The 27,198-nt window shown below is 47.4% G+C and overlaps 1 protein-coding gene across 4 annotated transcripts in view; it reads left to right on the forward strand.

Annotated features, from left to right (window-relative positions):
• CAMK1D (calcium/calmodulin dependent protein kinase ID) overlaps positions 1–27,198 on the forward strand; it is a 501,767-nt gene that overhangs the window by 62,358 nt on the left and 412,211 nt on the right. Inside the window, exon 1 of one of the 4 annotated variants that reach the window (XM_078450432.2) lies at positions 10,947–11,402. The exons of 1 other annotated variant lie outside the window; for it this stretch is intronic. In XM_078450432.2, the coding sequence (XP_078306558.2) occupies positions 11,311–11,402 (92 nt within the window). In that variant the 5' untranslated portion in view covers positions 10,947–11,310. Of the gene's footprint in view, positions 1–10,946; positions 11,403–11,945; positions 12,242–27,198 lie in introns of those variants that run through there. 2 more of the 4 variants (XM_060659604.3, XM_060659605.3) reach the window with 2 other exon arrangements.

A 27,198-nucleotide genomic window follows, 5' to 3' on the forward strand; every position in this document is an offset into this window, starting at 1 on the left:
GCCAGCGTGCACCTCAGCAGTGGGGGGAGGGCCCTGCCGAGCCCCTTCCTGGGGAACTACACTCTGTATTTCATCATCTATTGCCTCAGAGTTAGACCACGTCTAGGGGTGCCTGGGTGGCTCAGTTGGTTAAGCCTAGGACTTGACTCAGGTCATGATCTCACCATTTGTGGGGTCGGGCCCCCTCATTGGGCTCTGTGCTGACAGCTCAGAGCCTGGAGCCCGTTTTGGATTCTGTGTCTCCCTCTGTCTCGGCCCCTCCCCCACTCACATTCTGTATCTCTTTCTCTCTCTCTCTCTCAAAAATAAACATTAAAAAAATTATTGAAAAAAATATACCATATCTGTGAGCACCTATACTTTATCTTGATTTATTTTGTGCATCTGTTCATTAAGATATGTCCTAGGGTATCAGAAAAGCCTAACAGAGGTTATTTTTTGGGTCTGGGAATGCTCAAAAAATTTTCCACATAAATTAATGGTAATTGTTTCTTTGCTTTACACATCATTTTGGCTTATGAAAGTTTTCATAGGAATGCTCTGCTTTTGCATAGCGTGGGGAAACCTGTCTTTTGTTTCTGAACTTGGCTTTAGTTCTTATTTATAAATAAACGTATTTATTTGAGAAACATAGGTTTTGCCATAAGGATTTTTGCTTGAGAGTTGGAATTCGAGATGTAAAGGTCACGCGTGGATGGTTACACTTGGCTTTCACCCAAAGCTGTCTTCTCCATTTATTTTCCTCTTGGAGGTGATATATCCTAGTGGGTTTTTTTTCAGTTAGAACTTCGCTGTAGGCCCCATTCCTTTCTGTGTAGATGTGTGACTTTGGGCAAGTCTCAGTCTCTTTGATGGCTCAGTTTCCTCATCTGTCAAAAGAAGTCTTTGTTGAGTTTGAGAAGAGTGGGCCGTAGTGTGGTGCTTGGGGAAAATCAATTGGAAATAGGAAGGAGCTTGGATTTAGATATGGAAACAAGAGAGAGCAAAGGACTCTGTCTGGGCTCAGCATAGTGTTGGGCATGCGGTCACCAATTCCTAAGTCATTCTGGATTTGCTCTGAGAGGCTCCCGTCAAATTTGCTTGATTGGAAAGGAAGGTGAGAAAGGAGATATATGCCTAGTGCCATGAACAGAGGACTCTGGAACCAAAAACGAATAGTTTGAATATAATGTAGGAGATAAGAAGTGCCTCACACAACTGGGCCTCGTGGTTTGAGAAGGCATCAAATCAGTAGGTAATATAGTTTCCATCTTGCAGACCTCCTGAAGTGAAATATACCTGAATCCAGAGAGAAAAGCCAGTTATGTATGTATGCTGAAGAAATCTGCAAGAGATTTCTAAACTTGCCTCCCCACTCCCCTTCAGTTAAATATACCACGTCATCCCAGGTGCCAATAATTTGTTTCCAGGAAAGAAGCTATGACCTCACAAGGGCTGCATCTTGATATCATGGCAGGATCCCTTAGGTGCCTGACCAGGGAGACCGCCTCTTGAATACAAATATCCTTGCTAATGAGGGGCATTGGCAGGGAGAAGAAGGCCATTCCAAATAAGATAAATGCGGCAGAGGGAGGGCCAAATCCTTCCTGGAGATCTTGAATATTCTGTAGGATACTCAGCCAAAACCTGTCTCTTAGTTTTTCCGTAATGATAGATGACAAAGCCCGGGGTAAAAATAAACCCACTTCCAGTGTTGTTTCTGGCTGGTTCAGCGGGAAACAGCATTGTTAACCTTGAGGGGACTAAGATTTGGGAGGCTTGGCCTCTCCAGGGAGGAGAATGAGAGAAGATGAGTTGCTTCTCAGACTCCCCTGGCCTAGGCTTCAGCAGCCCTCCCTGAGCTCCCATGTACATTTTATCCGCAGAAAGACTCTTCTCGAGGCCGGCCATGTAAACCTCCTTCCTAAGTGCATCCGTTTAAGGCAGGTGGTTGCTCTCGGTAGAGTGCCTACATTTTGTCACGGGTGTAGTTAACACCCCAGCAATCCCACGGGCTGGTTTATGTCCACTGAAGGTGTAAATTCCATGGATGCCTCCATCTGTGAGCCCTGGGAAAAGCATTTGGACCAGGAATGCTGAGAAGCCTTTAGCTGATTTTTTTTAACCTGTCACTTTTGGCTGGATATTTATTTCCCCTTCCCCTTTTCCTGTTTTCAGAAACACTTGGGGAAATAGTAGCTCCCTGGTGGCCGACAGGGACACTTTGTCAGCTTGAAGGAGCATATCTTTTTTTTTCTTTAAATTAAGCAACAAGACATTTGCTTTTATACAAATATTTGTCTCCACTTGTAGGTTTAAATATAAAAACTGATATGTTTCCGGTTATAGATTCTTAAAGTCTTGGTTCCGAAGAGTTAATGCCACAGTGCCAAGACACTCTCAGGGAATAATGTATTGGCAGGATGTAGTTAATTGATAGGTTTCCTTCAGCTAGAAACCCCCTGGGGGAAACAATAATCTTGTGACATTCCAAGATTATTTACATCTAATATAAAATGCAACAATAGTAGAAGTCTTGTGGGTAGATATATTTTTGGTGGGGATATGTTTTCTTTTTGGCCTTTCTTTCATTTATAACTGAGGCAAACAACAACAACAACAACAACAGCAACAACAACAACAAAGAGCCAGATGTGACAGCTATTAAGAGAAAAAGATGCATACTATGAATACCTTATGTTTATCTAGTGCCTTTCTTCTGAGAAGTTCAAAGTGCTTTGCAGATGTTATCTCCTCCATCCCCATATGTTATCCTCATTTGAAGAAAGGACTGGAAAATGCCTGAAGTCAGGGAGTGTGTTAGACATCAGATGAGACTGGGTTCTTGGATCTTGCACCACGCCTTGTTCTGGTTTGCACTCTGTATTCAGTGCACCAGGGTTGGAACACAAGCTAGCTGTCTTTAACCAGAGTCTTGTTTTAGACAGCCCCTCATTGCACCCCCTCGGCTGTCTCCCTATGGCCCCACGGCAAAAACACTGAACATGCAAAGGACTCTTGCCAGACCCATGGACACACCCAGTTGCTTCTTGGCTTGTTTCCTGCATCAGCTGTTTGCAAAGTCACTAGCATGGTGTATCAGTAACGTAATTCCAGGGCCACAGCTCTACTGGAGTTAAGATTCAGTGAATTGCTTCTGACTACCTGAGACTAACACCTGCAGAGATACCCCAATGGGAGATTGCATTTTAGAATCCTGGCTAATCAGTCCATCTTTGGCACATCCTAGCACTTCACCCAGACTTCAAGATTCCTTAATGACTAGAAATTGAAATTTATTATTAACATCAAAAGTAGGAATGCAGGAAGCAATATTGCAATTTTCTCTGGAGCTGTTGGCCTGAATTCCTTCAGAGGTGTACAGGGTTCTATTGTGGTTAAGGCTGTGGTTGGCCAGGATTAGAAAAGCCACCACAAGCCCGTGTTCTTTGTGTGGGTGACAGAGCCATTACTGAAATGCAGGGTGGGGTGTTGCTAGGTTTTCAACCCTGGTTGTCATACTTGTTGAAGCACTTAAAAAATTTATTTGGTGGCTCAAAGGAAGAGCAAGTTAGGGCTTTCGCAAACAGGTCCTTAGATTTCCTCCAGCTTTGTCTGTGTTCGTTCCCCTCTCAGCTTGCTGCGCTGTGTCCCCATATGCACAGAACCAGTTCCAGAATGCACAGCCTTTGTGGCAACCATGAGTGCTTTTGCCAAATCTCCTTCAGGCTTCTGGGTCCCTGACAAGATGGCACTTCCTGGCCCATTTTTGGTTGGGAGAGACTGTGTCAATAGTTCTGGCCAATACTTGGAGTGGAAGTGATGTGTATCGGTTCCAGGACAGGACAGTTAACTGCTGGTGCAAGACCTGGCTGGATTTCCTTCCATCATAGCAACTGGCAAAGCTTAAGATGGCGGCTGCTCTGTCAGCCCCCAACCAATTTATGATGGATGTGAGAAACAAACTTGGTCATTATGAGTCACTATGATTCTGGGATGGACACCAGGCTTTTCAGATGGATACAACTTTCTTTGATTTTCATACCTTAAAATGTGCTTCTTCTTCTGCTTGAAATCTGCACTGTTCCTTCTCTGCTTGGCAGATTCTTCCAGATCCTTCCAGACCCAGTTCAAAAGTTCCTTTCTGTGAAGCTTCTTTTGACATCTTCAGGAAGGTGGATCCTCTCTATTCTGTGCTTCCCCACTAGTCACTGTGCAAACTTCCATGAAGGCCTTAATCACATTTTATTCTTGCTATCTGTTTACATGTCTTAATAGATGCTGAACATCTTGTGGGTAGGAACTGTGCTTAATTTTTCTATCCAAAGTGTCTTATTTCAAAGTACAAGCTCAACAAACATCTCACCGAGAAAATAACACACTCCAAATAATTTATAGATGTAATTAAGGTCAACCCACTATAAGGTGTTATAATTCATTGTCCCAATGCTCCCAGATATACGAGAACTGATAATTTACCAAGTATTGGAAGACATTTTTAAAGGTTGATTCCTTTCTTTTTTCAACACTATTTAAGTAACTGTTATATTTCAAACATGTTTGTGGTTCACATAGCTAAAAGGAAGAAAATATTGTACAATCAGGCTCCCATCTTTTGACCATGATCTTTAGAGGAAACGATTTTTTAAAGGATAGGAGGTTTTGGAGAAAATCAACCCTTATGGGCAGTTTTTTGAAGCTGTTGTAGTTGGGTGTTTAGGTCTAGCTCTGCTTATATGAAACAGCGTATTTATTGACTCAATGCCCTCAGTTTTTGTAAATGCATTTATGTAAATCATCAAATGTACCTCCCTTAGTTGTGCGGAATTAGTTCCAATATAAACTGAGGAAGTTTCAATGTCTGCGGTAGATTCCATTCTGGGTAGAAAATCAGGGGAGGTGCCATTTTGTTTAGACGAGGCAGCATATTTACTGCTTGTAGTTTACTTAATTTTATAAATGCACCTGTGCATATTGCCAAATGCACTTCAGTGAGTTAAGAATAGACTCTTAATTCTAACATGAACTGACAAGATTGTGACTCAATGTCACTTGTAGAAGAGGCAAAATCCAGGTCCAGGAGAATGTCAGGCAAGGTCTCACCCTTGTCTCGGGTCTAAGGTAGAAAGATAAAGGTTATGTCCATACTAGGTAGTATCCAAGGTGTGTGTTTGTTTAAAAGTCCCTTAAAGGTTTGAAAAAAGTGAAAAAACCAAAAGATACTTTTGTGGATTCAGCAGCCATTTGGTTCTGCTAGTTTGGTTTTAAACAACTATCAATTCTCTCTCTTTTTTACATTGTGGTGGACATCTCTCCTGTTTGCTTGCTCGACATCCATTCCTCCTTCTAGTAATACCTTCTCAGTGTTCGTCTGAGGTCCATTATGTGATACTGCCATAGTTACAAGCAGGGTTCTGGAGCCAGGCTGCTTGGGTTTTATTCACTCGTGTGGTGTGATGTAGGGTGTGTTATTTGACCTTTCTAATCTTGGTCTGCTCCACTATGAAATGGGGAGAAGGATATTACCTGCGTCATAGAATTGATGTGAAGATTAATAAATAAATATGGTAAAACATTTAGAACAGGGCTGATGCATAATATGAATGCAGTAAATGTTAGTTCATGAAATTCTTATGTGACAATTACTTTCCTTAGGGACTTTACTGTAAACATGTCTTCTATCACTGGCTGTGGCTATAGAAGTCTGTAACAGACCGATATGGTTTTTTTCTTCAATGTATGTCACTTGATTATTTTTTCTTTGAAAATTGTTAACTTGACAATAAACAAATAAATAAATAAATAAAATATTATTACTAAAAAAAATTTTTTTTTAATGTTTATTTTTGAGACAGAGCATGAATGGGGGAGGGTCAGAGAGAGAGGGAGACACAGAATCTGAAAGAGGCTCCAGGCTCTGAGCTGTCAGCACAGAGCCTGACGTGGGGCTCGAACTCACAGACCGCGAGATCGTGACCTGAGCCGAAGTCAGACGCTCAACCGACTAAGCCACCCAGGCGCCCCTATTTATTATTATTTTTAATGTTTATTTATTTTTGAGAGAGAGACAGACCGAGTGTGAGCAGGGGAGGGGCAGAGAGAGAGGAGACACAGAATCTGAAGCAGGCTCCAGGCTGAGCTGTCAGCACAGAGCCTGATGCGGGGCTCAAACTCACAAACTGTGAGATCATGGCCTGAGCTGAAGTCTGACGCTTAACCTGCTGAGCCACCCAGGTGCACCGACGATAAGTTATTTTCAAAAATCAAAACATTATATCTTTAGAGGTAAATTTTACTAGGATACATCTTTATATTGATCATCCATACATTTTCTGGTACATGATGTGCTCCTTCAGTCTGTTGATTAAAGTCTTTCCTCATTTCTGAAAAGTTTTCTTGAATAACATCTTTAAATATTTTTTGTTTCATTATTTCAGTTTCTTCAGAAGGGATACCATTTATGGATATGTTGCTCTTCCTTTGTGTTTCATATAATTTTCTAGCTAATCTTTGTTCTATTTTATTTTCCCCACTATTCTTTTTTTTTTTTTTTTTAATTTTTTTTTTTCAACGTTTTTTATTTATTTTTGGGACAGAGAGAGACAGAGCATGAACGGGGGAGGGGCAGAGAGAGAGGGAGACACAGAATTGGAAACAGGCTCCAGGCTCCGAGCCATCAGCCCAGAGCCTGACGCGGGGCTCGAACTCACGGACCGCGAGATCGTGACCTGGCTGAAGTCGGACGCTTAACCGACTGCGCCACCCAGGCGCCCATTTCCCCACTATTCTTGATTTGTCCTCTAGCTCACTAAAAAGGGTTTTTAGCAATTTCCCTTGTGCTGTTTCCAAGATAGTCTTGTGTATCTATGGTGGTTTTACTGTTTCCTACTTCCTTCCTGAGCTCTCCAGCTCATATTTTAATTTCTCCTGTTGACTTCCCCTATCTTTCCTGAGCAAATGCATCTTTCCTTGTTTTATAGTATTTTTTTTTTTTGTAAATTATGATATGTTTGATCACAGACTTTATCTTTTCTATAGCAATTTTTTTTCTGCTGTTGAGTCTTCACTGCCACTTGTTTTTCCTATTCTGTCCCCTTCCCGCCCCCCCCCCCCCCGCCAATTTTTTTGTTTTAGGTTTTAGTTGGAGGAATTTTGTAATGATTTTGTGCTGGTTCCACCTTGACTTTCCATCATGTGAACGAGATGAGTTCCTCCATGAGTAGCTGTTTGTAAGAGGTTCATGTTAAGGAGTGGGCCTTAGACATTTTGCAGGCTAGCTGGAATTTTCCTTGGATCACACTCAGTTTATGACCCAGGTCATAATATTGAGTCCTTCTTCTTGACTATGCCTCTCTTCTTTTCGCAAAGGAGGCCCGTCTTTGTGATTCCTCAGTTATGCTTTTCCTAGATGTCATTGTCCTGTAAACTGTCCATGACTTAGGTTAATCATCAGTATATAAAACATACTCTAGTAACTCTTTCACCAATTTCGAAGAACTAAGTACACAATTTAAGACACTAAAACTTTTGCAGCATTTATGAGAAGAGGCTCTAACATCAAAGTGTTGTCAAATAATCCATTTGATGGAGAGGATAGCACCCACCTTTTAAGAAAGAAATGTTTTTCCCTGCAATATTTCTTGTTGAGATTTAAGTTTTTCCACGTAGAATGTATCTATAGGAGTTCATCTAATAAAATATTTTTGATCAATACATTTTTGGACCAAAGGGTTCTTAAATTTTCAAAGATTAATGATATTCTTGATGAGCTTTTCATAAAATGAAGAAAAATCATTGATTTACAAGTCCTAAAAATTACCGAGTTTACATACTATTAAACTTGCTACAACATGTATTTTATACGACCAGAGAGGCCAAGTGTTTTTACAGATTTTGTGACCTGGGACTTAAGTCTAGCTTTCTAGATTTCTAGTTCTTTATTTCCCTTACACCATCTGCCCAGTTCTGAACTTGGGCCACACAAACCTGAACTATTGGCAGGAGGGTTGGTGGGAGAAAAGTTTGATGGGAACAGTATTAGTAACTCTTTAATGATGTGTTATTAAAAGCACCTCTTCTTTGGGTCCTTTAATGAAAATTATAAGAGCTTTAAGAAAATATAAAGACTTAGGACCTAACTTTAGTAATCCAGAATATGTGGCAGGGCTTTCTAGAGTGGAATTGTTGGGGGGAACAGAGAGATTTTGAAGGATAGATAATAACTGATTAACCGTGGAAGTGGGATAGAATGATGAGCCTGGCAGCCATCACCTTTTCCTCTAGAAAAACACGGCAGGCTGAAGGAAATGGTCAGTTACTGGATAACAGTCCACGTGAGGGCCCTTGGGTGAACAGAATTAGGCCGTGTATAGTCTAAGGCATAACCATTCTTAGGAAATGATGCGTTTTGTTTTCTATGGCAATTTCCAGATCAAGATCTTTTATTTCACATGGAGTCCAGTAAGGGAGAAGTGACCATACTAAAGCCACGCAAGTTGTCTTTGGCATTTCTACCTCCTTTGGGATCCATTCCTCTGGGCCTGGCCTCCTCAGTTCCGCATTAAATGTCTGCATCTTTTCTCTGGGACCTGGTCCAGCTGACTATGACTTGATAATGCTGAATGAACATCATTACGAAGTTTGGAAGAGAAAAAAAATTCTCAACAGCCTTTCGACCAGTACAACAAATGTCAAATAGCTGTCCTAATTCGTTTTCTTTATCTACCTAACACCCATTCATCCATCAGTTACTAGGCGTAAGTTACCATGCTAGGTGCTGGGCATACAGTGGTGCAAAAGGCAACGTGTTCCTTGACCTCATGGACCTAACAGGCTGGTAGAGAAAGTCACGGCCACAGAGCCATGTGCCATACCCCCTGCTTTCTTTCCCTTCACTTTTGCTCCTTCTGGACAGCAGCCTCTTTTCCATAGGGAGAAAGAGAGAAAACATCAGCATTTCTTTAGTTTTGGGGACAAGAGCAGAGACTGAGAATGGTTTTCAAGAGCTCTGGAGGCTGATCCTTAGGCAAGGAGCAAGGGTGAAACAGAGAGGAAAGAACTGAGTAAGAAGAAGGAGAGTGGAAGGGAAGGAGGGGAAGAAGAGAAAATGCTCACAGTAGAGCATGGGAAGGTAATGCCCGGTCCAACTCTTCATATTACTGAACATTTGACAGAAATAAAAGATATTCTAGTTGCTCAAATCCAGTTCTTGTTGAAAGAGGTGCTGTTTGCTTGGAATTTTGGTTATATGCCCCATCTTCTTGTTTCCTTGGAAGTCTGTCCTGGAAGTTGTGTTTGTCCCTTTAATCTGTGTTTCTAACAGCCAAGCAAGACCAAATTTGCTGTCCCCAGCCTGGAGAGCCTGGAGCTAACAGCCCCAGAAAGACAGGAAACCAGCATGGAGGTGTGGAGGGATGGGGGAAGCCAGGGTATCTTCTGACCTCCTCCGGGTCAGAGTAGGAGTGAAGGGCTGGCGGGGTCCTGATGGCTTCTGGGAGAGTCCTGGGCCTGCATCCACCCTGTCAGACCCAGGAAGAAGGTGCTGGATTAAGTTTCCTTTTCAGGGAGTACATCCCCCCCCCCCCCCCATTAAAGTGAAATTGGAACAGTCCTGGGGAAATGGGGCAGGTGTCAACAATCAAGAGACAAGGCTGTTTACACAACTCAGCCGAGGGGCCCTACGGGAGCGATAACCTGGATACCAGGAAAACTACTATTTTCTGGAAGAAGAGGTAGTCCCTTCAGGTCGGGGACGGGGATACGCACGCGACTCCCCCGCTGACAGGTGGACATGGGAGAAGGGCGGGCAGTTAGAAGAGAATCTCGGAGATGGGAGGCCAGAGGGAACTCTTGAGTTCGTTTCTCAGCCAGTAGGAAAAGATGTTTCGAGGGACAAGCCCCACCTTAGGGTACCCTACTAAGCCCGCCGCAGGTAGGGCTAGGAGGGGCAGCCCTCCGCTCCAGGAGGGTGTGGGGCAGACGTTCACTTTACACTAAGTCTCTGGGTTTCGGCGGGAGGAGAAAGGGAGAAGCCAGGAGGGGCCAAAGAGGAGCGCAGGCCAGCCAGGCCGGCCCAGACCCGCTGGCAGTTCCAGCCCGGGGGCCGGGGCAGCCCGCGGGGAGCACAGAGCCCGCGCCGGGCGGTCCCCGAATCCACCCGCAGCCCGGGCGCCCGGTAACTCCGGGAGTCTAGCTCTCTAAGGGAACACGAGGCGGCGCCTGGCGCGTCCTGCGCATCCCCGGCCCCGAGGCTCCCAGGCTTTCTCTTCGCCACGAGGCCCCCCTCCCCCGGCCAGAATTTGACGCGAGCGCCGATTTTGGTGCAATGCGAATTAGCTCCAGTCGCCTAGTCGGGAGGGACCGGCAGGCTCCGGGAGCGCCAGAAGCGGGCCGGCGCTGCGGGCCGCGAGTCAACGCCCACCGCCACACGCATCCCCACCGCCGCCTCCCGTCGCCATAACAACCGGCCCCCGCCCGCCAGCCCCGCGCGGCCCGGGGACGCACCCGCCGCGGCCCCCGGCGTGCGGGGAAAGCGCCCCCGCCCTCGGCGCCGGGGATCCAGGCGCCACGCACTCCCGCCCCCACCGCGCCGCTGCGGAGCGCTACGCAGAGGCGCCCCCTCCCGCCGCCAGGGAGGAAAGCCCTCGTGCCCCTGGGACTTGACTGCAGAATTAATAAAGCTCCCCAAGGGGCTGGAGTCCTCTCGCGCGCTCCCCGGCACCCTGCACCTGCCCGGGTCCCCTGCACCTGCCCTCTCCGGGGCTCCAGGGCGCGCGAGGCCGCCAGCCCACGGCGGTGCCCCGCGCCCGGGGCACGGCGCTCCCGGGGAGCAGGACATCCCCGAAGGCGGCAGCGCGCCGGGGGCGGGGAGGCGGGAGGCGGCCGGGGCGCGCGGGGAGGGCGGGGAGCCCGCGGGAGGAGGAGGAGGGGGAGGAGGAGGAGGGAGCAGGGCGGGCGGCGGGGAGGGAGGAGAAGGGAGGCAAGAAAGTAGCAGAAAGTGAGGCTGGCAGCCGGCTGCAAAGGAGCCCGGCGAGCGGCGGCGGCGGCAGGAAGTCTGTGCCCGAGACCAGCAGAAATAAGAGCCAGGGAGGGACCGCGGCGGCGGCGAGAGTGAAAGAGGAAACTGCAGAAGAGGAAGCTCTTGCCGCAGCACAAAGTCTCCGGCTCCCGCGCCGAGCATCCCCACGCGCGCGCCCCAGCCCTCCCGGACAGGCTCGCCGCCGCCCCCTGCGCCCCGGTCGTCGGGCGCCCCCTCCTCAGCGCGCCCACCCCGGCCCCACGCGCCCGGCCGCGCCGCCTCGCCGCCCTCCGCGCACGCCGTCCTCGTCTGCCATGGCCCGGGAGAACGGCGAGAGCAGCTCCTCCTGGAAAAAGCAAGCTGAAGACATCAAGAAAATTTTCGAGTTCAAGGAGACCCTCGGGACGTAAGTGGGGCTCGGGGAGAAAAGGGTGGAGGTGCCAGCGGCCACGGGTGCACAGGCGGCTCCTGCCGCCACCGCCACTGCCACCGCGGCAGGAACAGGCTGGTGGCCGCGTCCTCATTGTCCGGTTCTCGGCTCCGCGGAGCCCCCCGCGTGTCCAACGCGTGGGTCTGCGTCCCCGGGGCGCGGGTGGGCACCGCTCCCGGGCGGGGGCGGGAGGAGCTCCGAGCTTTGGGGAGGACAGTCACCGGCAGGCGACTTTCCACTTCCCCTGACACCGCCGCCCTCTCGACTTCTTTCTCCCCACGCGTGACTGTGGGCTGAGCATGGTGGATATTAACGTTTACCTACCGGTCGTGTGCGTTTACTCACCGTGTGTGTGGGCGCACCGTGGAGAGGAGAGATGTGGTCACGAGAAAATGGGGCTTTGGCCATTCCCATTTCTGTCCTTCCATCATGTGTTCTTACGGAATCGACATCTGCACGTACTAGGTGTAGGCAAGACTTTGGATGCCGCGCGATTATGGAAGGGAAGAATTTCGCAGTGTTCTGGGTCACGTGTGGGCAGAGCCTTACCTGAGCGTAGGTCCATTTCACAGAGACTCAGCTGCACACGCTGGGGTGCGTGGCTCCAGGGAGGGTCTGTGAGTGTCTCCCTACAGGCGATTTCTCTCCAGGGCTGTTCTGTAGTCCAGTGCTGGTGGCTGTGGCTCAAGAAAGCAGAAATACTCCGAAGTCCATGGCGGGAATGCTCCAAGCATGTGCTGCTCAGTTCAGCTGCTGTTCCCTTTCTGCCCAGGAGTTGGTTTTTGTTTGTTTTGTTTTGAAGCGCCTCAGAATAGGTAAGGAAGCTGATAGTGAAAGAGAATCAGGCACTGCTGGGGTGAGTCTGAAGTTCAAGATATGTTCTCCCCTCATGTGATCAGTATCTGTTGGTGATCAGCATCTGTCAGTATATATATTCTCTCACACACACATGTGCTATATGAACGGAACATTTTGCAGGGGTTCATGGAGGTGTTGATTAGGCTGGGAAGAGAAAGAGGAGGTGTTAGGTGAGATAAACCACTGTGTTCTTCCTTCTTTCCTTCCTCCCGCCCCCCCCCCCCCCTTTACTTGCTTTTGTGGTTGGTTTGCTTTCCAGAACCACATTTTTCAAACCCAGGTGGTCTCCTGCCCCCTCCTTAGGGTGCCCCACGGTTGCTCAGTCATTTGCCCTCGCCCTCACCTTTGCAGTGGGTCCCCCAGATGGAAGTTGTGAAGGCAGCATTCCCAGCCTTGCTTCTGATTCCCAGGAAAGCACCCTGGCGAGGCCGAGAATAGGGTCTCCCAGCTGCTGTGCTGCACGTTAGGGAGGGCACCTGTGGGTACAGACGGTCTATCTTTGTTGGGATGAAAACAGAAAGGACTTAGACTTTTTCGTAAGGAGGGTCTTGGGACTGCTTCTCTCAGCCCGGGCAGTTAAGGGGTGAGTTTTGGTCAGAACTTTTGAAAATTGCTACTGAGGCTTATTGGGATTTGGGGTTTGGACACGGAGATGCTCAGGTTATGGAGAAACCAGAAGCATGCCCTTGCTTGTCATCCTGAGACCGGTTATGTGGCTGCGGATGAGGGGATGCCAGAGCGCGGAGTCTCATCATGTGGGAATGCCTTCCTTTGCATGGCGAATCCCCACCTGAACCCCTTGCTCTGGCCCCCCCTGCCCGCAGCCTCCATGGGGACAGAGGCATTTCCCCCTAACTGACTCCTGCTTTTCAGGAGAGCCCTGCAGCTGCACCTTTGCAGCAGCCTGGTGTTGGGGGGGGAGCGCTGAAGCTCAGTGAGCTGTGGCTTTATTGAGTGGCTCCTGCTGTAGCAGGCGCTGTTTGGGGGGGGTGACTGTGGGTGGTTTTTCCTCCGTGAAGGATGGGGGTTTGCCTTCTGGTGCCAGAGAGACCAGTGGAGCTGCTGTGGAACAGTCTCTTGGACTGTGGTCAGGTGCCTGGTGAACTTGGGCATGGGTTTCTATTGGGGTCCCAAAGCTTTGCCTCCTGCCTTGGAAATAATTCTTTGGAAAGAAGCTTCCCAGTGAGGCCTGTGGTGCAGGCGTGGGTTCTAGAAGAGTCTAACACAAATAAGAAAATGGTCAAAATGTTTTTGTTCAATGACATAATAGTAGTCATCGTAGGTGACTTTCTTAAATGAATACCGTGTATCGAGTATTATTCTAAGTGTCTTACATGTATTTTACTCTCATAATAACCTTACAAGGTAGGTATTTGCTATTATCCCCAATTGGCAGATGGGAAAACTGAGGCAACAGAACGATTAAGTGACTTGCCAAGCATGAGCTAGGTATTAAGTGTGGAACCTAGGCAGAATAACTCATTACAATCCCTATGGCATTGAGCCACTTTGTGGGTTATGTAACAGCAAATGTTTACTAATAATCTGATTTAACTTCAGTATTTGGAAAGCTAGCTTTAGTATTAATGCAAGGAAAACATAATTATGGGGTAACCTGTTATCTAAATACAGTAACATTTCAAAGCTCTTGGATAATCAGCATTATTTTGTCTCTTTGGACTTTCTAGCAGTCATGTGAAGTTTAGGATGCCTGTTTCACGCTGGGCCAGCTCCAGTGACCTTGGCCTGAGACTAAATAGGGAGGTTGCTTCCAGTCCTGTCTGTGTAGATGTTGAGTCTGGACCCCTCTCCTGTTTGTAATGAAACCTACTGTCAGTCAGAGGCATCACTGATCACGATTGGGATTCATTTCCAAGGTATTCTACAGCTCCAGTCATTTTGTTTGTCACACCTTCCCCATATGTCTTCAAGATCCTAAGGCAGGAAAGCCCTGGCAGGAGCCAGACTGTCATCTTAGAGTGTTAAAATGCTTTTAAAATAAAGCGATGTAAAGGCCAGAGGAACACACTTGGCCAAACTTTGTAATCCGATACCTGGCTGCCTGATTCAGGTAACTTTCTGTGCAGAGTAGAACACTTACTGTTGAAGCCAAAGGGTCAAGCCATTTAGTTCACGTGGTCAGAGGGGCCTTGATGGGGACTGGGGGCCAAATGGGAGTGAAGACTGGCTCAGGAGGGTGGGAAAGAGATTAGGGGAGCCAGGGACAGCCTAGGTGAAGGGACCTGCCTTTGGGATTTGGGCCTGGGTTAGCTGATGTGCCTCTGAGTCAGGCCTCAGGAAGAACCTGCAACTCGTGGGCTGCCTGTAGCTTCCTTTGAAAGGAACTCCAGAACCTGAGATGGAAGACCTAAGCACTATTTATGAATCAGAGACGTGTTTTCAGGTCCTTGGCACACTGTGGGAGCAAATAAATGTTGTGTAACAGCAAATCAGGGATAGTGAGCATTTCTGTCCGCGCATTTGCTGAGGCCCTCCAGACCATCTCTAGCGGAGATGTCCTTCAATGACTTCTGAAGTGAAAAAAATGATGCTGTGCCATTCGGAGAAGTATATGGATGGCAAGAAATCTTTGGTGTGGTGTCCAGGAAGTACCCCAGACTCATGGAAATCACTTCTCTAATTTTGATGCCATGGAAGCCATCTGGACAGAGAAGGTCTGAGTCCTTGGCATGACACAGAATGATTGTCCCAATTTCCTCCTTTCCTCTGGAGTATAGGAAATGGCCTGTCCTAGAAAATAGATCTTCATCTCTGCAGGGTGTGAATACATGCTTTTCTTATAGACTGAACATTTTACGGTGTTTGCTGTGATTGCTGTCTGTAGGGGGCTGGAACTGGCCATCATGGAGGATTGGAGCCTGGCTTTCAGGTATGGCTCAGCCACTAATAGGTTGTGTGGCCTGTGGGCTGCTTGGTCATTTGTCCACACCACTCTCTCCCTGTCTCAGCTTCCTTGTCTCTAAAGTCACAGGGGCAAGGAAGACAAGATGGTTTTCAAGTGCCCTTCCAACCCTGAGATTTTATGGCTCACCTGAATCAGGAAGGTACTTGCGTGGTTCTTTACGAGCCTTCCTGCATGGCTAGTGCAACTCATTTCTGTTTGGAGCGACATTTTTATGCCCAGGCTCGTAGCAAAGTGAAAACAGCTCAGGACAGGAAGTCTTATCCTACTTCATGTCAATAGCATAGCGTGTTCCCTTTTCCATCAAACGAGTGCCTGCTGGGTGCTGCTTTAGGAAGAGTATAAATAGAAATTTCCGTGGGGCAACCACTGTCTTTTCCCACCAGTATCATACTTCCATTCCTTATTCTGAAATTGCTCAGTAAATACACCTGTTGAGGACACAGGTGATTGACTTATCTGAAAGCCCCAGTGGGAACCACATTCAATGGTTCTTTTTTGGGACGTGTGTGTTGCGGGGGAGGGGTAGAAAGGCAAAGCGGCTTCAGGTGGTTTGTGTATTTGGCTGATTTTGTAGTATTTATTCTGGGATTACTCAGAATTTTAGAGTCTGGGAGAAGCATTTGGAAGAATATTAGCAAGAGGGAAACAGAGGTGGAAGTCCCTAGATTTCTCCCTGAGGGTGTCCCAGCTGCTGTGTTCACTTGTATTTCTCAGCTCCGTTTTGTTGTGAGGAAGGATATACATTCAACCGCTCGTTTGCTTAAAGATCTCTGTTGAGCATCTGATCTAGTCTGGGCTCTGTGTGTGGGGGTGTGGTGGCACATCGCTGCAAACAACAACGAAAAATGCCTGCCCTCTTGGAACTTACCTTCTGGTGAGGGGGCCTGGGAGTGAAAAAGATAAGTAAGTAAAATGTAGAGTGTGATGTGTAGTATACATGTGAGGGAAAAAAGCCAACCAAGGAAGGGTTTTATTTATTTATTTATTTAGAACTGTAAATGCTTATTCATTTTTGATAGAGAGACAGAGCACAAGTGGGGGAGGGGCAGAGAGAGAGGGAGACACAGAATCCGAAGCAGGCTCCAGGATCTTAGCCATCGGCACAGAGCCCGATGCGGGCTGAACTCCCGGACCGTGAGATCATGACCTGAGCCGAAGTCGGACGCTTAACATTTAACGGACTGAGCCACCCAGGTGCCTCAGGTGCTCCAGCAAGGAGCCATAATGATGGCTGAGTAGTCAGGGATGGCCTCACTAAGAAGCTAACGTGGGACGGCTGAAGGCAGAATGTTCCCATCAGAGGGAACAGCGAGGGCTGAGGGCTTGCCGGGGAGCTTGTCCAGTGTTCAGAGAGGTCCGTGTGGCTGGAAGTTTGTGGTTGGAGGAAGGGAGTGGGAGCTGAGGTAAGAGAGGCATGGGGGTGAGGAGATCAGGTTCCTCAAAGGGCCTTTGCAGGCCACAGTAGAAACTGCTTTTGCTCTGAGAGAAATGGGGGACATTGGAGGGTTTTGAGCAGAGGAGCACCTTGAAGTGACTTAGGTGTTTCCATCACAGAGTGATCTGTGTGCCGTGTTGAGGACCGTCTGGTGGTCTCCAGGGCAGAGATGGGGGGACCAGCTTGGAGGCCATTGCAATGATCCAGGTGAGAGACAGAGGTGGTTTAGAAGGGGGAACCTTAGCTACACAGGCTCCACTTCTCATCAGAAGTGGTTGGGTCCTCGATATTTTTGGAAGGGACAAGCAGAAAGGAATTGCTGTGGTTGGATATGAGATTCTCCAAGGATATGGGGTTGGAAAAATGGTGCCATTGGGTGGTTTGGGTCAGTTTATCCAAGGGTTTTCTGAGTGCCTGCTCTGGGAAGCTCCAGGAAACAGTTTAGAAGGTAAGCGCACGTCCTTCGGGCTTCTGGGCCCTCCCTGTGAGGGACTCCTGCATCCCCAGGTGAGTTTCCTTCCCTCTGAGCTTGTGTGGAAAGGGCTTTTGAAGGGCTTCCTCCTCAGTCACAGAGGGAAAATTGTGGCAAGCCGGACATTTTAGCAGCTGGGAGAACTGCTTAACTTTCTGGGAAAATGCTGGGTGTTGCCTGTAGAATTATCAGTAGGAAGAGCTAGCTCACCTGCACAGGTGGGCCTATGCACTATAACTCTCCCACTCGATTTGGCCATTTAAAGCCCAAACATTCCATGAAAAATAATAAACACAAGACTCTTTTCTACTCCTTTTTTTGGCAGGATGTTTTATATTTGGAGGGGAAAAGCCAGACATTTTTCTTGATTGGAAAAAAGGTAACAAATGCTAGTGTCCTTATTGATTAGTGTAGTGGGATTTGGGAAATTGCTCCTTTGGGCAGAGAGCTCATTCCAGAGGGGCTCGTAAGGACTGTGTCTCAAGTAGAACTTTTTGGTTTGAACTTGGCCACTGAATGGACAATAATTAGGCTTGGTAGGTGGACATTTGTGTCCCCTCAGGGGAGGATTTTAGGGGTTAATTTGTTGAGTTTTTCTTTGGCTGGGTCTCCATAAATCCCTTTAATCTTTCCTTTCCCCAAATAAATCTCCTTAATCCCCTTCAATCTCTTTCCTTCTCCTCCTCTCTCCTCTGGGACGGCTTAGGCATTGATCCAGTGGGGGATTGTCACATTTCTGATCAGCTTGCACTCACAGTGGCAGACCTCCACCCTCATGCCTCCCATTTCACAGGAATCGTCAGGGAGCCAGACCCCCCTGAGGACCCATATTTTTAATTGAAGAAGGAACTGCTTCTGTGTGACCAGCAGGAAGACTGGTATCCTGGTCAGTTGCCTTAAGTTTCTTTTCTGGCCCAAGATGGTCAGCCCAATGCATATGTAGCTAAAAGGGGAGGATCTGTGGGCTCTGGGAAAGATGCTGTCCTGATCTTTCTCAGTTCATGTTGCTTGTGTCCCTTTGACTTTCTCTGGTGCAGGAAACCACTTTTTCCCTGGGCTAGCTTTCATTAGATCCTGCTTGATTAAAAAGATGTTTATTATGCAGTATATGTATTTTTCGGGCTCCATTCAGACCAAAGGTAACCTTCAAATGGATGGCACAGGCCAAGTTCGTGTGATGGCACACCAAGTCCCTTCCACATCTCCAGCGATCAGCTATGTGTCTTGTGCTATTTTTCCTAGTTATTTCAGAAGGATTCAGAAACCGAGGGATTCTGTCTTTTGGATAACACCAAATCTTGAGGATCAGCTTTTATTATTTATTTATTTAATTTATTTATTTTTAAATTTTTATTTATTTTTGAGATAGAGAAAGAGCATGAACGGGGGAGGGTCAGAGAGAGGGAGACACAGAATCTGAAGCGGGCTCCAGACTCTGAGCTGTCAGCACCGAGCCCAATGCGGGGCTCGAACTCATGGACTATGAGATCATGACCTGAGCCGAAGTCAGATGCTCAACCGACTGAGCCACCCAGGCACCCTGAGGATCAGCTTTTAAAACAGCATCCTTGGTGAGGCCAGGTAGGGGAGGCAGCGGGAGGCCGTGAGCCATAATGGAAGGGTGACTCCAGCCCAGCCGTTCCTAGCTGTACGCCTCTGGAGAGGTTCCTTAATCTTCCCGAGTTAACATGGAGTCGGACGTTGTTGCCTTGTGGGATACTTGTAAGGATTCAGTGATGTACATGAGGTGCCTGACACATAATTGGGGTTAAGTAAACGGTAGCTGTCATCAGCTCTGGTCGCCATCAGCAGCTGTGGTTGAGGGGGACTGCCAGTGGCAATTCTGGGTACCTTGGGGAAGAACATGTCCGTATCTGTTGGAAATTGATTTTGGGAAGCTCTTGTTGCGAATATGCACAATGGTGTATACTTGACCTACTCCCCTCCCCCGTCCCAAGTTGATTTAAGAAACTACCAACAAGTCTTCCATCAGTCAGGAAGAACAATTGCTGGTTGTTTTGCACAGCACAGTAGTGAGTAGCTAAGTAGGTAGGCTCTGAGGTCACTGGGACACGAGTGCAGATCTTGGTCCTCTGCTTCCTAGCCATCTGGTTTTGGGCAAATTGTTTGGCCATTCTCAGACTCCTGTCCTCTCCCGTAAAATGGGATAAGACCAGCACATAGTCCCAGGGCTGTCGTGAGGATTACATGAAGGTGCATGAAAACCACTTAGTGCAGGGCATGGCCTATGGATCTGTCTTGGTAAGTGCTCATTCCCTCTCATTAGCCCCTGGGGTGCCGGAACAGTGCTCCTCAGAGGCCGTGTGCACGAAGTTGGAGGGTCCATGGAGCCATTCAACATTTGCTTCCCAAAGGAGGGTGATGAGTTCATAGAGTGCTGGCATTAACCAAGAGACCCAGCCAGGAACGTCCTCCGGGCCAGCTCGGGTACTGGAGTGACCTAGTTTGCTGGATATCACAGGCTCTTTCCTTCCTCTGGTTATCTTATCAGCCTGGTCTCTGCACCTCTCCCTGCACCCTCAGCTGGGTCTCGTCTTGTGTTGTGTTTTAGCCTGTCCCTATCTGCATCAGCTTGTGCAACAGCTTTCCAGCGGCAGCTTCTGTCTTCTTCCCAAACAACACATAGGCTTCGGTGCGGCTGTGGCCCCGCTTTGGCTTAAACATGTTTTTCCTTTCTGAGAACTGCTTCAGTGTGTGGGCTTTGTTTCTTACTGAAAACACGTTTTGATTTGAGGACTTAAGTAATTTATTTGCAGTATGACAACACATCATGGAGTTGAGTAGTTTAAAATCGATATGTAATAGGGCGCCTGGGTGGCTCAGTCGGTTAAGCATCTGACTCTTGGTTTGGGCTCAGGTCATGATATCACAGTTCGTGAGTTCAAGCCCCGCGTTGGGCTCTGTGCTGGCAGTGTGGAGCCTGCTTGGGGTTCTCTCTCTTTCCCTCTCTCTGTGCCCCTCCTGCTCTCTCTCTCTCTCTCTCTCTCTCTCAAAACATTAAACTTAATAAAATCAATATGTACTGAGTTAATTTTGGTGGCAGAATATTTAAGAAATGGCAGCATGTATGTGTATATACCACATGGACATGTGTAACAGCTTATTTAAAAATCTCTTTGGGGGGATTGTTGGATGAGGTGTGGGAGAAGATCTCAAATGTTTAATTTCCCAGGTCTTAGGATGTCAGTGACAGTTGGGAAGCAGATGTCCAGATTGGGCAATATCCTCTGTCTTGACCTCTCCATTTGAGCCTTTTTGATGGCCAAAGTCTGGGGTGACAGCATACTGGGACCTCTGTAATGGGGTGAGCAGGGGGGTAAATGCCCTGACATCTCCACTTTTGGGGAGGACCTCTCTGTCTTTCATGACCACAGCACACATCACTGTAATTGCCTTCACACTGAATTGGATTTGGTGCTGTAACTGGAACCTTAAAGGTTTTTCCTCCCTTGCTTTTTAAGGCAGAATAATATTCCATTGTGTGTCTGTACCCCATTGTGTGTATTCATTCATCTGGCGGTAGACAGTTGGAGTTATTTCCACCTTTTGGCTCTCATCAGTAGTGCTGCATGCACGTGGGGGTACACATATCTCTTCAAGTCCCTGCTTTCAATTCTTTTGGGTGTGTACCCAGAAGTAACATTGCTGGATCGTATGGTAACTCTATGTTGAAGTTTTGGAAGTACCACCATATTGTTTTTCACAGCTGTGTGGTGTTTTACAGTTGGCGAAATGTTTTTACCTGTGTGGTCCGTGGGCAGCAGTTACTGCCTTCATTTTACAGATAAGAAAATGGAGGTGCAGAGAGGTTTAATGACTCATGGGAAAAGGCTGCTGAATGGCAGGTAGTTATTTAAGTGTCTTCTGACTCCCAAGTTCAGTGCCCTTTCTCCTGTGTCACATGATTTACAAGTTGGTGGGGTTGATGGGAATAGAGAATATTAACAAACTAATAAGAAATACCTCCCTTTCTGTGGATGCATTATAGAATGGCAAGGAGATAGGCTCTGATTTGTGACAATTGCTGATTTCCATGGTGTAAATTCTCCCACATGGAACAGTTTCAAGCTCCCCATGGCTTAACAACCTACTGCAGAATTCTCCAGTCAGGCTCTTACGAGTGGGTATGAGGTGACTCCAGCAAGCCAGTGAAGGAACTAGGGTCAGGAGATCGGAGTGAGTCCTAGCTCTGTCACTAGAGAACTGCGGAATCATGATATTATCCCCTCTACGTCTTGATTACCTTGTTTGTTAAATGGATAATTAAACCTGAATTACACCTGCTTACATTACAGATCTGTTGTTAAGTCCCAAATGAGATAAGGCATGTGTGGTAAGGCCTTATACAAATAGAATGTATTATTATGTTATGAGGATTATAGCTTTAAAAATAGTCCTTTCTCATAAATGTTAGTATCACATACATTCTTTGAAACCTAGGTATCATCTTTTGGGCAGTGTTCCCGTAGAAGTTGTCAACGTTGACTCAGGAAACGTCAACAAAAACTGAAGTTTCATAGTATAGTTTAACTGGCTCTACTCAGGTGCATGTTGTTTTTATTCTTAATGTTTGATTGGTACCTTAAAAACCTCAAAAAAAAGTATAAAAGCAACATGTCTTCCTAGTAGAGAATTTGAAGGGTCTGGAAGAGTGTCGTAAGGAAGGCCGTAAGAATTGTCTGGATGGGTCTTGGGTAGTCGGTCTCTGGAGGGGGTGAGGAAATCTCAAGAGACGCCCCGGAGGTCAGCTGCTGGGGCTAGGGTCCGGCTGTGGTTATTTACTGATTGGTTGAAGATATTTCATTATTTTACCAGCTGGGCTGGTGGACCCACTGTGCACAGGTTGGGTATCTGCTCTGGATAAAGGGGGTGGTGGTCTTTGTTGAGTGCTATGGGTGTCTGATTATTTGCATTAGGTTGTTGTTGGTGCGGGGCGGGGTGGGGCGGGTGAAGGGTGTTCTTGGGGTTATGGTCCTGATCTCATCTCTGCCCTCATCCGCACCTCTGAACCTGTACACTGGCTGCAGGGGGTCAGGTGCTGGTGCTCACAGAAGACCCTGTTCAACAGACATCTGGTGGGCTGCTTATACACGTGGGAAGAAAGAGCTAAAACTATATCCAAGTGTGGCTGACGCTCCCTGGTTGGGGTAGGTCACAAGAACCTTGGCTTCTCAGGTACTTCACGATATAAAATAAAAACTGTTTGCTATAGACCGGATGTTTTTGTCTCCTCCCCACCCAGTTTTATGTTGAAACCTAACCTTCCATGTGGTGGTACTAGGAGGTGGGGCCTTTGGGAAGGGATTAGGTCATGGGAGGAAGGCCCTCGTAGGGGGTTAGGTCTCTTGTAAAAGAGACCTACCCTGGGGGGCTCTGTGGCCCTTCCGACTCTCGAGGGCACAGCAGGAAGGCGGCCATCTATGAAGCAGGAAGTGGGCTCTCACCAGACCCCGAGAGTCTGCCCACGACCTTGTCATGGACTTCCAGTCTCCAGGACTGCGAGAAGTAAGTTTCTATTGTTTATAAGCCACCCAGTCTATTGCATTCTGTTACGATAGCTGAAAGGGACTAAGACCTTACACACACAGTCCTGCCTTCTGCCAAATGGCTCACACCAAAACCAAGCCAAGCCTCTCTTTAGAACATGTTCACAGTGTGTTCACAATGAACTCATTTTTTTTTTTTAATAGAGAACAGGGGAGGGACAGGCGGAGGGCAGGAGGGAGGGGGGGAGAGAGAGAGAGAGAGAATGAGAGAATGAGAATCTTAAGCATGCTCCACGCTCAGTGCAGAGCCTGACGCTGGGCTTGATTCCATGATCCTGGGATCGAATCGAATGACATGAATCGAAATCAAGAGTCAGCCAACTGAGCCAGCCAGGCGCCCCCACAGTCCACTCATTCTTGCAGTCAGAAGGTGAGGTCTTTCTAACTTGAAGGGATACCGGCCAGGCCGCTCTCATTGGTGGGCTGCCTGAGGTCCCACGGTTGGTCTGGACCACATCTAGAGTGTGGATGTCATGTTATCCCTGCTGATGGTGACAGTGAACATGAGAGGCACCATACCATCCCCATCAACGTGACGAAAGTAACCAGAGAAGAAACCGTCCGCGTTAGAGGTTTCTCACTTCAGCCGTTGTTTATGTTCCTGGAGCCTCAGTGATGCACTTTGTAGGTGTGCAAGGTGAGCTCCGGAGAGAATTCAGAGCTGGGAACACCGCCGCTGCCTCTGCAGGTTTTCCTCTGGCCATGCTGTGGCTCCCTGGCCGTGGGGGTCCCCAGGTGGGGGAGAGGGAGCCGCATTCAGAGACCTGAGAGCAGAGTGGGGGCTCCTGTGTCCCTACAGGGGCTCGCTGGCAAAGCCCCACATCAGGAGCCTGTGTGGAGGCCACTGGCTCAGATGAGATGCCCCACATTTCATCAGTGTTTGTTGAGTAAATGAATGGATATGTGGAGTAAATGGAGCCCTGGCATTGATTAGATTAAGGAAGTGCAAATCCTAACTGCCATTTACGAGTTATGAGACTTCAGCAAATTGTATAATCTTTCTGAGCTTCTGTTTTCTGATATTTAAGTGGAGATAACAGTACCTACCTTTCCAGCTTGCTGTGGGGTCGTGTTGTAAAAAAACAGGAGATACAAGACATGTTGCATATTACAGGTGATAAGAAAAGGGGCACTTACTTGGTTTTTAAGTAAATACATGTTAAATTCCATCATGTGATTTTTTTTTCTTTTTTTTAAAATTTAAATTAAATTTAAATTTATTTTAATGTTTATTTTTGGGACTGAGCACGCATGGGGGAGGGCCAGAGAGAGAGGGAGACACAGAATCTGAAGCAGGCTCCAGGCTCTGAGCTGTCAGCATGGAGCCCGACGTGGGGCTCAAACTCACGGACTGTGAGATCATGACCTGAGCCGAAGTCGGATGCTTAACTGACTGAGCCACTCAGGCACCACTGTCATGTACTGATTGAATAGACGGCTGTTAAGCTCTTACATGTGGCTGCTGCTGTACCAGCTGGGGCTTCGGCGGCAGATGTGAGATGCTGTCCCCCGTGTCCTAAATGTATGCAGCCGTATTCTAGTCTCTGTGCCCTGCTCCTGTGGTGTCTCCTGCTTCCATCACCTTCCCGTTGGTTCCGCAGGGTTCTCCTTCAGTCCAATCTCTTCCGTCGAGAGGCCCTGGACATAAGAAGCCTACTGGGGGGCTTCTCTGTCCCTGTTCTTCAGTCTTGGGCTTAGACTGCGAAGGGTCTGTTGTTCCAAGGTTTTTCTTTCGCGAAGAGTTTTCTCTGCTGGAACTGCCAGCTCTTTGAGAGCAGGGGACATCTCCCACATGTGACGTCCCTGAATCGCCCACAGTAACCTTGCACACTGAGCAACAGATGGAGGGTGTGTTTGGTTCAGTTTTAAAAATCCCGAGTCGTGAAGTTGTCTCAGTCCTTGCTCAGGAAGCTGGCTTTCCTAAATGTTTTCATTACTGGTAAGCTCTTCGGGATGTTCTGTCCCAATTTTGTCCCGCCTCTGGATTTCGTCTCTCTGGATGGTCACCACTTTTCTGCATGTGGATTAGTCACTGGTGGATTAGCTGGGGTGAACTTTTAATCTGTGGGGCTTTTCCTGGCTTCCTCCCTTAGCCTGTTGGCAGGTTCTTTCTGTTGGCCGCCATCGGGACTGCACTCCGGGAAAGGAAGAGTTGTCAGGCTCCGAAACCAGAGTCTTCCTCAGTAGGATGGCCCCACGCTACATATCAGTGAAGTTTGCATCATTATCCGCTCTGTTGGTTGGGCACCACAATTAGCTGTGTCCTGTGCTGTCCTTTTAAATACTATTTTCTGTTCCTTCTTGAGATATCTCACCTCAGACATGGCTTGTTGGTAGTCTTGAGATCACTCATGGAAGCAAGGCGTAGTTGGCTTTTTTCATCTTTCCCTTGCAAATCGGGCCTTTAAGGGCTTTATGACTTTTTTTTCCAGCAGGCCAGTGTGTCTAAAATCCAAAGACGAACCCGTGGCTGTAGTAATCAACTGCATCATTTTTCTTCAGAAGCTGTGATGTCTGCAGAACTGAGGATAGGATGAGAACTTTCTGGGCATGCACAGTAGTATTCCCCTGATGTTTTTCCCCCTCAGAATCTATCAAACCCTTTGTCTCAATGTCCCAGATTTATTGACTCTTGAGGTAAAAGTTTTCTTTGTTCTCGGTACCTGGGCCAGACCTCCTGAGTGAAAAAAATGTGCGTGTTTTTTCTTTTTCTTTTGCCAACACCTACTTTCTGAAAGTACTAGATTTTCTGAGGAGGTTGCCAAGGCTGGCATTCATGCGAAGGTGTGGAGGTGGTTTGAAAAAGAATAATAATGGCTACCGTATTTCAGTATCTGCTGGGCAAGGGATACTTGGCTGGACACTTGACCGTTTAATTTGTCACTAACCTGTGTGTTACGTACTGTTTGACAGTTGAGAGCTGACTGGCCCCAGGTCACGTGATTCATAAGTCACAAGACAGAGATTGAATTTCTTCTGGCTGAAGAAGCTTCTGGAAGCTTCACAAGTGCTCAGACTGAGGTGGAGCAGGCTTCTCCGGGGTGTGTCCTAGGAATCTGCACCACTTGGCATGGTCCCGGGGGCGCTGGCAGGGAGACTTGTGTGCCCTGTGTATCATGACCATTGTCGTTGAGTCTCCAGAACTTCACCTCATTTCAGGGATGTGTTGGAGGCCGTGCCTTCGTGCTGGAGCTGGGAAGTCGTATTGTGTTCAGTGTGTGGGTGAGGAGCCGGGGACTTGGGGATCTGTGACCTGGCTCGTGCTCCTCAGGAACCTCTGTACTGAGAGGATGGGGCCTAATAACTGATTTACAGGTTAAGGATCCGTTTTGTCATTGGGCTGCTATTTCTGTACTGGTTAAATGAAGAAAATAATTTTTTAAATGTTTTATTTATTTTTAATAATTCTTTAAAAAAAATTTTTTTTTAACGTTTATTCATTTTTGAGACAGAGAGAGACAGAGCATGAATGGGGGAAGGTCAGAGAGAGAGAGGGAGACAGAATCTGAAACAGGCTCCAGGCTCTGAGGTGTCAGCACAGAGCTCGACGCGGGGCTCGAACTCATGGACTGCGAGGTCATGACCTGAGCCGAAGTCAGGCGCTTAACCGACTGAGCCACCCAGGCGCCCCAATGTTTTATTTATTTTTGAGAGCGAGAGAGAGAGAGGGAGGGGCAGAGAGAGAAGGGGACAGAGGATCTGAAGCGGGCCCCACGCTGACAGCAGTAGGCCCAGGTGGGGCTCGAACTCACAAACTGCGAAGTCATGACCTGAGCCAAAGTCAGAAGCTCAACTGACTGAGCCACCCAGGCACCCCGAAGATAACTTTTAACACACCCAGAAAACCCTGAGATTTCAAATTAGACTGTTTGCAAAAGAAAAAAAATAGAGTGCTCACCCCAGGGCTCTGGCAAACAAAATGTAGTGTTCTCTGGAACTTACAAAATACACATCATGTATAGCTTAGGTATCCATTAGCAAAAGGTCATGCAAAATTCAGGCAGATATCCCAAAATTCAGATCAAATCTGGTTTATTAATTGAAATGGCTAAGATGTGCACAGTATGATCTCTTTCCTTGTCCCTCCTCCATGAGCTGGTGTTGAGCTGGTTACCAAGTGGCTGTCCAGCTAGTAGGGGACAGATATTGTTACATTGTTTACTCCCAACTCGGTGTCCTTTCCTCACTGAAATTTTTTAAAAATTGTTTTTGCTCTGATCCCACTAATGTTAACTATTTCCCCTTTCTTGTTACAGAGTATTCTAAGTGCTTTTCAAAAGTTTATTAGATGAGAGTTAACTTTTTCTCAGGGCTTGGTAATTTTAAAGTCATTTCTCACTGTGCACTCAAGGCCTCATCATATATGATGTAACTCAGATGATTTCTTTATATTTTCACTAGTTGGAAAATATCAGGAGGGAGCCAATATTTAATGGAAATATTAAAAGTTTTGAACACCTGCTGTATTAAGGAAGACGTGCCAGTGTGCTATGTGATGTTACTCATTGTTTCTC

The sequence above is a fragment of the Panthera onca genome, chromosome B4 (assembly GCF_046562875.1).
Source record: "Panthera onca isolate mPanOnc1 chromosome B4, mPanOnc1 haplotype 2, whole genome shotgun sequence".
Lineage (NCBI taxonomy): Eukaryota > Metazoa > Chordata > Mammalia > Carnivora > Felidae > Panthera > Panthera onca.